Here is a 9,628-nt window from a genome sequence, read left to right as displayed (position 1 = left end):
GGGCTGGGGTGGAGTAGTGAATGATAAAAAAATTATTATTTTTAAAATTTTAAAAATATTTTTAAATTAAAAAAAATGGTGGAAAAAAAAGACCCTTTTTTTTTATTTTAATATTTTTTTAAAAAAATTAAATTATTTTATGGAAGGGGCTAGGGGTGGGGTGGGATAGGGCTGGGTGGGGGTGGGGGTGGGATAGGGCTGGGATGGAGTGGGGAAGGGTTTTAAAAAAAAATTATTATTTTATATTTAAAAAAAATTAAAAAAGATGGAGGAAAAAAAAGATTTTTTTTTAATTATTTTTAAAATTTTATTATATTTTTAATTATTTTAATGTAAAATTGGCCAAAAATTGACCCCCACTCGCAGTGACTACACTCTCCTTGTCCTGGTCACCATTTTAATGCCACATAAGCGAGGTCAACGGTCAAAGGGTGCAAAATTTTGCTCTTTAATGGGTTTAAGGGTCCAGATGACAAACATGTAAGTAGAAGTGTCCAACTTATAAAACCAACACAGTACAAGGATCCAAAAGGTCATTTTGCCATATGTTTACTCCAAGTATAATATTATTATGATCACCTCGTAACAAGCTTATTATTATTATTATTATTATTATTATTATTATTATTATTATTATTATTATTATTATTTCTATTATAATATTATTGTGATCCCTTCATAACAAAGTTATGTATTATCATCACTTTAAGTTATAATATTATAGAAAAATATTATTTTTAGCTGAGGGTCTATCGAAAATTATCTTTCTAATCCATTAAGATGGAAAAAAAGCTTGCATGTGTCCATTTTCTTCATATCTTGTGAGGCTATATTGATTTGTTATTTTAGAATAAAATATTTGAGGGAGATTTTTTCATATTTTCGTACATTAAGAGGGAGATGGTAGAGTGCTGGAGGAGGACGTTCACATTAAGAGAAGATGGCAGTCATATTTTCATAGACTCTTGAATTATGAAGAGGACAAAGATATTGTGTTAGGGAAGCTGGAGCACTCAGAGGAGGGGCGTGATTTCAGTTATTGTTGATGTTTTAAGGTGGAGGAGGTCAAAGAGGATATTCGAAGGATGTGAAGGGATAAAGCAATGGGGCCTGACGAGATTCCAGTAAATTTTTGAAAGTTTACTGGTGGGGCTGGTTTAAGGTGGTTGACTGAATTGTTTAACGATATTTTCAAGACTACGAAAATGCTCGAGGCATGGAGATGAAGTATAATGATTCCTTTGTATAAGAACAAGGGTAACATTCAGAATTGCAACAACTATAGGAGTATTAAGTTGTTATGTCACATTATGAAGATTTGAGAGAAAGTGGTCGAGCGGAGGTTGAGGAGGATAATGTCTATTTCAGAGAATCAGTTTGGATTTATGCCCAGTCGATCGATGACGGAGGCAATTCACCTGGTGCGTCAACCGGTAGAGCACTATAGGGAAAGGAAGAAGAACCTAAGTATGGTTTTCATCGACTTGGAGAAGGCGTAAGACAAAGTTCCTAGGGAGGTCCTTTGGAGATGCTTGGAGGTGAGTGGGGTCCCGGTGACGTACATCAGATCGATTAATGACATGTATGATAAAGCTAAGACTCAAGTGAGAATGGCGGGAGGAGACTCAGAGCATTTCCCTGTCTTAACAGGGTTTCATCAGTGATCGAATCTTAGCCCGTTTTTGTTTGCGGTGGTGATGGATGTGTTGACGCGACGTATTCAAAGAGAGGTGCCTTGGTGTACTCTTTTTGCAGATGATGTTGTTCTAATTGATGAGACGCATGGGGAAGGGGGTGAATGATAAATTGGAGGTTTGGAGACAAATCCTTAAGTCTAAAGAGTTCATGTTGAGTAGGAGCAAGACAGTGTATATGAAATGCAAGTTTAATCGCTTGAGGCAGGAGAATGAGGAGGTAGTAAGGTTGGATTCCCAGGTTGCTTGTAAGAGGGATAATTTTAAGTATCTCGGGTCCATGATTCAAGGGAATGGAGAGATTGACGAAGATGTATCCCATTGTGTTGTGTGATAAGAAGGTGCCACTTAAGCTTAAAGGCAAATTCTACAGAATGGCAGTCCGTTAGGCCATGCTGTATGGAGCGGAGTGTTGGCCAGTCAAGAACTCCCGTATTAAAAAATTAAAGGTAGCGAAAATGTAGATGTTGCGTTAGATGTGCGGGCTTACTAAGGGTGATCGGGTTAGGAATGAGACTGGAGAAGGTAAGAGTGGCTTCGATGGAGGACAAGATGCGGAAAGTTAGGTTGAGATGATTAAGGCATGTAATGAGGAGGGGAACGGATGCCCCAGTTCGTAGGTGTGAGAGGCAAACTTTGGATGGTTTCAGGTGGGGTAGAGGTAGATCGAAGAAATATTGGAGAGAAGTGATTAGACATGACATGGAGCATTTACAGCTTATAGAGGACATAACCCTAGATAAGAAGATATGAAAGACACAAATTAGGTTAGAAGGCTAGTACTTGTGTGTGAGTCGTAGCTAGTAGTTAGGAGAGCTTTGGGGTAGCCGGGATGGTAGTTTTAGATCTATGTCTATAGATTGGAGTTGCTAATAGGAGGGTATGGGGGTAGGGGGTGCCTTTGGTTCATTAGTACTGGTTCAACGGACAATAAGCACCCCTCACTTTCAATCATAAGATTGTGAGGTTGGAGCCACCAAAAGAGCAAAAACTCTTATCAAACGATAGTCACCCCTCATTTTCGACTATAAGATTATGAGTTTGAATCATTAACAACAAAAAGGTCTATCGGATGAAATAATCACCCCTCACCTTTGACAATTTTTTTTTTGTGATTTTAAGTCATCAAGATAGCAAAAAGCTCAATCAGATGATAAGCTCCCTTCACTTTCGATCATAAGATTGTGAGTTTGAATAATCAAAAGAGCAAAAAGGTCCATCGAATGATAATTGCTCCTCACTTTCTACCATAAGATTGTGAGTTTGAGGCATCAAGAGAGCAGAAGGTCCATCGGACAATAATCACGCCTCATTTTTTACCGTAAGATTGTGATTTTGAGTGATCAAGATAGCAAAAAGCTCAATTAGACAATAAACGCCCCTCACTTTCGATCATAAAATTGTGAGTTTAAGTCATCAAGAGAGTTAAACGGTCCATTGAAAGATAATTGTCCCTTACTTTTTACCATCAGATTTTGAGTTTGAGTTATCAAGAGAGCAAAAATGTCCATCAAAGATAAGCATCCCTCACTTTCGACCATAAGATTGTGAGTTTGAATCATCAAACATGAGCAAAAAGGTCAATCGGACGATAAGCACCCCTCACTTTCGATCATAAGATTATGAGTTTAAGTCATCAATCGTGAGCAAAAAGGTTAATCGGACGATAAACATCCCTCACTTTCGATCATAAGATCGTGAGTTCGAGTCATCAAGAGCGCAAAAAGGTCAATCAGATGATAAGCACCCCTTAGCTTCGACCATAAGATTGTGAGTTTGAATCACCAAGAGAGCAAAAAGGTCAATCGAATGAAAAACACCACTCACTTCCCACCATAAGATTGTAAGTTTGAGTTATCAACTGAGCAAAAACGATGAAAACTCCTTAGGAGGGGTAAAAAAAATAATTTCTCAAACACAAAAGTGAAAACTAAATTCTATAATAATAATAATAATAATAATAATAATAATAATATTTTAAAAAAAGTATATGGAAATTAATAAACAAATCCAACTGTCATGTCCACATTACTACTTCTCTTGTACCCCATAACTAAAAGTCCTCACTCTGTGTTTTTAGCCATTTATTGCTACCTTCTCCTACCTTCTTTCCTTTAACACCCCCTTTTTAAAGTATTTTTCAGTACTTTGAACTTTCTACTTTACAAAAAAATTAAAATAAAATAAAATTATCATTGTTAAATTTGTCTTCTTCAACATCACCTTCTTGTACCCCTTTACCTTCCCCTCCACAATTTTTTTTTTATAGCCATTGTGTTCGGATCAGTTTTCGCACATTTTTTAAGTTGTGGGGAAAAAAGAAAGTGAAAATGGATAGAAATGAAGAAATTACATTGACCCAAATGAGGAAATCAGTTGAAAAGCTTGGATCTTCTACTGAAGTAAGAAAAAATCAATCCCCTTTTTACTATTTTAGTTTAAAGTTCAAATCTTTGTAGTGATGATCAGTTATTTTTTTTTGAAAAAAAATGACACCCTTTTTGCTCTTTTAGTGTAAAGTTCAAATCGTTGTCTGACACTCTTTTGCCTGTTTTAGGGTAAAGTTCAAATTTTTGTATTGATAATAAGTTCTTTTTTTGAAAAAAAATAAAAATGACACCCTTTTGCCTGTTTTAGTGTAAAGTTCAAATCTATGTATTGATAATAGTTCTTTCTTTGAAAAGAATGACCCCCTTTTCCCTCTTTTCCCTCTTTTAGTGTGAAGTTTAAATCTTTGTGAAGGGGTTGTTAGAGTGGGTTGGAAGTCACAAATTGGTTGTGGAATGGACTGACGGTTTGCTTATATAGACTTGGGAAATCCTACACGCATGAGCTAGCTTTCGAGATTGAGTTACGTGCAGGTGGCATATCTTTACACTTTGTACTGATACAAAAAAAATACTAGGTGGTTCTTTCCATCTATCCTAGCCTTAATGAACAAAGTTACCTAGAGTTAGCTGATATTTGTTGCTGGTGGGAGGTGACAGGTATTCTGTATGCTTAATTACCTAGAGTTTACCTGATATTTGATGCTGGTGGGATGTGACAAGTATTCTATGTACTTACTCGTGTGTGAAAGCTGGCTCGGACATCACGGTTATTAAAAAATCAGTTATTTTTTTTGAAAAAAAAAATGACCCCCTTTTCCCTCTTTTTGTGTAAAGTTCAAATCTTTATACTGATAATCATTTTTTTTTTTGTTGCAGAGTTATGGAGAGAAGACATTAATGAGGTTCTTGATTGCAAGATCAATGGACCCAGAGAAAGCTGCAAAGATGTTTTGTCAGTGGAAGAAATGGAGGGCTGAGATGGTTCCACTTGGCTACATATCTGATTCTGATGTTGCTGATGAATTAGCAGCTGAGAAAGTTTATTTGCAAGGATTGTCCAAGAATGTGCACCCTGTTGTAATAATCAAAGTTAACAAGCATTTTCCTTCCAAGGATCAAATTCAATTCAAGAGTAATTTCTTTTCCCTTAAAGGTTCTTTTTTTTCCAATTTACGTGGCACCGTTTGACTTAGACAAAAAGTTTGAGGTCGAAAACACTCCTTGAAGAATTGTGTGGCTATGGTATAAATCTTTTCATTAGGGGGTAAAAGGGTAATTTTAAAGTTAAATTATTTCCAACTATAGATAGGTGACATTTTGGAGTGGACTAAAAAGGAAAGTGTGCCAGGTTCTTGGGATAGAAGGAGCATATTGCATTATGATATTCTTGTTCTTTGTTAGTCCGTGACTATTTATCTTGTTTGTGTTTTTTTCCATAAGTTAAATTATTTCCAAATATAGAAAGGTAATGTTCTTTTTGGGACGGAATAAAAAGGAAAGTGTACCAGTACCACATATATTGGGACAGAGGGAGCATATTGAATTCTGATGTTCTTGTTCTTTGTTAGTCCATGACTGTTTATCTTGTTTGTGTTGTTTTGATAAGAATATTCTGGTTGGTTGCTTCAATGATGCCTTTTTATCTATTGCTGTCTTGCTAATGGGCCATTAGAAAAGTCTTTAATTTAAACTATCTTGTACTTAGTTGTAACTTTCTTGGACTTGACTTGTTGTCGCTGGGCGATCATTGGATACAGGAAAAAGGAATCATAAATAGCCATTTTTTAACCACCGTGATTGGAAAATAGCTACTGTCAGAAGTTATTGTGAAACTTTAAACTCCATGATGATAGTTATTTTTTAAAGATATGACTGAAAAGTGGGCAGTGGCGGTATTTCTAACACCACCAAAGGGAATCTCCATCAGGACTAAAGTTTTATTTCAAGTAATAAAAATTAAAATCCTTGTGATTGGTGACGAGTGACACATTATTAAAAGGAATACTATATGTAAGGGTGGTTGATTATGTTTTTTTAATTATAAGTTGACTTTGTGGAGCACCTCTATTTGCAAACGTGAGCGAAATTTTAATTGGTTTGGCAGGCCTAATCGTATGCTCACCAATAACAAAACTCAAGGTCCTAACTTTATTCAGTTAAACACTCTCCTAGGTTGGCGTCCTAATTTTCCCAATTTAGTAGGTAAGTTAAACACTATCTCGTCACACTGATAATGAAATTTGAAAGGCCTCAATGCTCAATATGGTTGTCTAGGGGTGTGGTTCTGTTTGATTATTCACGGAGGCGGATCCGGGATTTAAGTTTTATGGGTTCAATATTTAAGGATCATAATATTGAATCCATTAAATCCTAAAAGTTATTGGTTCATATCTACCGTCTGTTGCAATTTTCGTGGATTTTTAAATACATGGTTTACTTTGCGTTAAAAGTACTCGGTTTAGATGAACCCGGCGTCAGTATGCTACATCCGCCTCGGATTATTTTTGCATGCAATAAATTAACGTTCTTGCGGTATACAGAAAGTTGCTCTACCCTTCTTTAATATCTGATTCTTGTTTTATGTCAGTTAAACACCCTACTATAGGTGAAACAACTTGGTGAAATCATAGTAAAAGGGATATGGGAACTCCTAAATTCCGAGAAATACTAAAGGACAATGCAGTGCACTAAAGCTTCCGCTATGTACGGGGTCCAGTGCACAAAAAAATTGAGAGAAGTACTGTTTTGTGTTAGTGAAGAACACTGGTTAAATCATTTACAATCTATGGTATAGTCGGGTAAATGATTCATTTTACGGTGTTCTTTCGTGTCATTTGCGCCACCCTTATCTCTGGTGATATAAATGAAAAATTATTTGTGGTGACTATTACAGGATTTCTTGAATTTAGCTTCTTAGTTCTTCCTTCTTTCTGTAGGATGCTAATAATTACTCTTAACGGTAAGTTAGTATTGACACCTTCGCCTCTTATGCAGAATTCGTGGTTCATCTACTAGACAAAACAATTGCAAGGTATCATTTTCGTTCAACCATATTGCTCTTTGAGACTTTGACCATTTGAAAGTTGCTCATGAGAGATAACTTCTAAACTTTACGTAAATTAAAGTGTCTGTATTGAGTAAGTGATCGAGAGAAAGAAGGTTTTTGTGACGTTGACTCATGGGTTCCTCGTATATTCCTCTCTTCGAATATGTTTTTTTGTACTGAAATCATGGTGCTGTTTCTAACTTGGAACTCTTTGTACTTGTTTCAGTTCGTTCAAAGGCAGAGAAATAGGAAATGAGAAGCTTATTGGAATTCTCGATCTCAAGAATATTACCTATAGCAATGTTGATGTTCGTGGAATGATCACTGGTTTTCAGTTTTTACAGGTAACCTCTTTGCCTTTCTATAGTGTGCAAACCATTACCATAGACACACACCTAAGCAATGTTATGATGTGATACATAATTCTTGTACCATGGACAGCGTTAAATAGAAATGGAGAACCTGATAATCTCTCGTCAGCTATAGGACAGTTCAAAGAGTCAAGATTGATGGCTTAGTAGAAGAACTCACTAGACTATGTATGTAGCTGGTTTTGATCTCTCACATCTGAGCTATAGTTAAGGCTTTAGCTTGCGTGCACTATGAAACAATGTTGCTCGAACTCTTCAAACATGCTGCCGAGTGCCAGATGTGTGTGGAGAGCTATGTCTTTTTGGAGGATACGACATGGGTGCGACCACAGTTTTGGATGGTCCGAGCAACATAGGATCTTGCTATGAGGTGCCATTGATGTAACGAATAGTTTGGATATGCTGAAAACTTTAGTCAAAATTGTTGCTCTTGTTAAGCTCTTGAATCTTGATTTAGACAAATTAGGAGCAATCTCTACCTTTACTAGGTAGGGGTAAGGGTGCGTAAGACCTCACTTGTGGGATCGCACTAGGTATGTTGTTGTCGTTGTAGGAGCAATCTATGTTTCTCGGACATCACTTGTGGGATCGCACTGGGTATGTTGTTGTAGTTGTAAGAGAAATCTATGTTGCTCGGACATTCTAAAAGTGTCATCATACCCGTGGCAGACCCTGCAAGAATTCACTTCTTTTGGAGGATCTGACGCGCCCCAGATGACATATTTGGAGAGTTCGAGCAACATCAGGAGCAATATACTGAACAAATTGATGAAGACTACACTGGAATACCGATATAATGTTCAGTTCTTTATATCACTTGTGTTATATTAGTACTGCTAACGACATTTCATGCAATTTCTTTTCTACAGGGATATTACCCTGAACGCTTAGCGGCTTGTTACCTTTTACACATGCCACAATTCTTTGTCACTGTATGGCGATTTATTTGTCGCTTCATTGATAAAGCAACTCGAGAGAAGGTACATTACTGTGCATAATGTTCCATCGAACAATGTTACCTTTTAACAAAATGCACGTGTAAATGAGTAATCTTAAACACTAGATCAGCTTCTGCAAACTTGATCATTTTTGCAGCTATGCATCTCATATTTGTCTGTATAATCTTACGCTCGGTGGAAACAATACTACTGTTATACTCATATTTCGCCCGAATCAAAACTTAAACTTGAGCTATTTTCTAATATCGAAACACTATACAGATCAGGATTGTTACGAGTGAAGAACAAAGGGAACAGTTCATCAAAGATGTCGGTGAAGAAGTCTTGCCGGAGGAGTATGGAGGGCGCGCTAAACTTGCACTTCTGCAGGATGTTGCTGTGAACTACTAACACAATATAGAGGAATAGTAGAAATTGGAAATAAGATGAAAAGAATAGCTTCATAGACACTATTTAGTATTTATGTTAGAGATAAGCATCCAGTACCCCTCGGAACAATGACCAAAGTTGTTACGACTCACTTCAACGTTACAAGGATCCTATTACACCCCGAACTCAATTATAGTGTATTTTTGTCACCCTTTCATACTGACGTGACATCTTTATTACATAAAATAGAGCCCATGTCAGCTAAAAAGGTTGATAAAAGTACGCTAAAATTTTAGCTCAGGAGGGTAATAGGATCCCCGTGAAGTTGGAGTGTGTCGTAGCAAATTTGGTCATAGTTCAGGAGGCTACTAGATGCTTTACTCTTTATGTTGTTCATAGTTTTACATCTTGTTTACTTCTAGTCATATAACAAAATGCATATTTCTGTGATACTCAAAACCCAATGTGTTCGGCTTGACTCATTTCGTGTCAAGTCAGGACCAGACAGAGTATGTATTTTATTTCTATATTATTATTGACTCCCACATCTTATGAATTGGTCAAAATTTTCGAGGATGTTTTTGCTACATATAAAACTAAGGAGGGGGGGGGGTTTCATATTTTTGCTAACTAAAGGGATTCATGAGCAAAAAAGAACTAGAAATAGTTTCATTCAAATTCTTGGCATTAGGAAAGTAAAGCAAATAAAGGAGGTAAAATATTATTATGATCCTCTCATATCAAGTTATGTATTATTGGTACAATAAAGTATAATATTGTTGAAAAATAATTTTCTTGAAGTGAGGGTCGATCAGAAAAAAAAATTCTATTTCATTAAGATAGAAGAAAGGTGAGCATA

The 9,628-nt window shown here is 36.3% G+C and overlaps 1 protein-coding gene across 1 annotated transcript; it reads left to right on the top strand.

The window, feature by feature from the left end:
• Positions 1–3,752: 3,752 nt before the first annotated feature.
• On the top strand, positions 3,753–9,314 carry LOC107838762 (SEC14 cytosolic factor). Its single transcript, XM_016681953.2, has 6 exons — positions 3,753–4,096; positions 4,901–5,156; positions 7,019–7,055; positions 7,297–7,414; positions 8,311–8,421; positions 8,662–9,314. The coding sequence occupies exons 1-6, from the start codon at positions 4,025–4,027 to the stop codon at positions 8,788–8,790; spliced, it is 723 nt and encodes a 240-aa protein (XP_016537439.1). The 5' UTR covers positions 3,753–4,024; the 3' UTR covers positions 8,791–9,314.
• The last annotated feature ends 314 nt before the right edge of the window (positions 9,315–9,628 follow it).

Source organism: Capsicum annuum, chromosome 8 (assembly GCF_002878395.1).
Source record: "Capsicum annuum cultivar UCD-10X-F1 chromosome 8, UCD10Xv1.1, whole genome shotgun sequence".
In the NCBI taxonomy this organism is placed as follows: Eukaryota; Viridiplantae; Streptophyta; class Magnoliopsida; order Solanales; family Solanaceae; genus Capsicum; species Capsicum annuum.
This window is presented reverse-complemented; position numbering and strand designations above follow the sequence as displayed.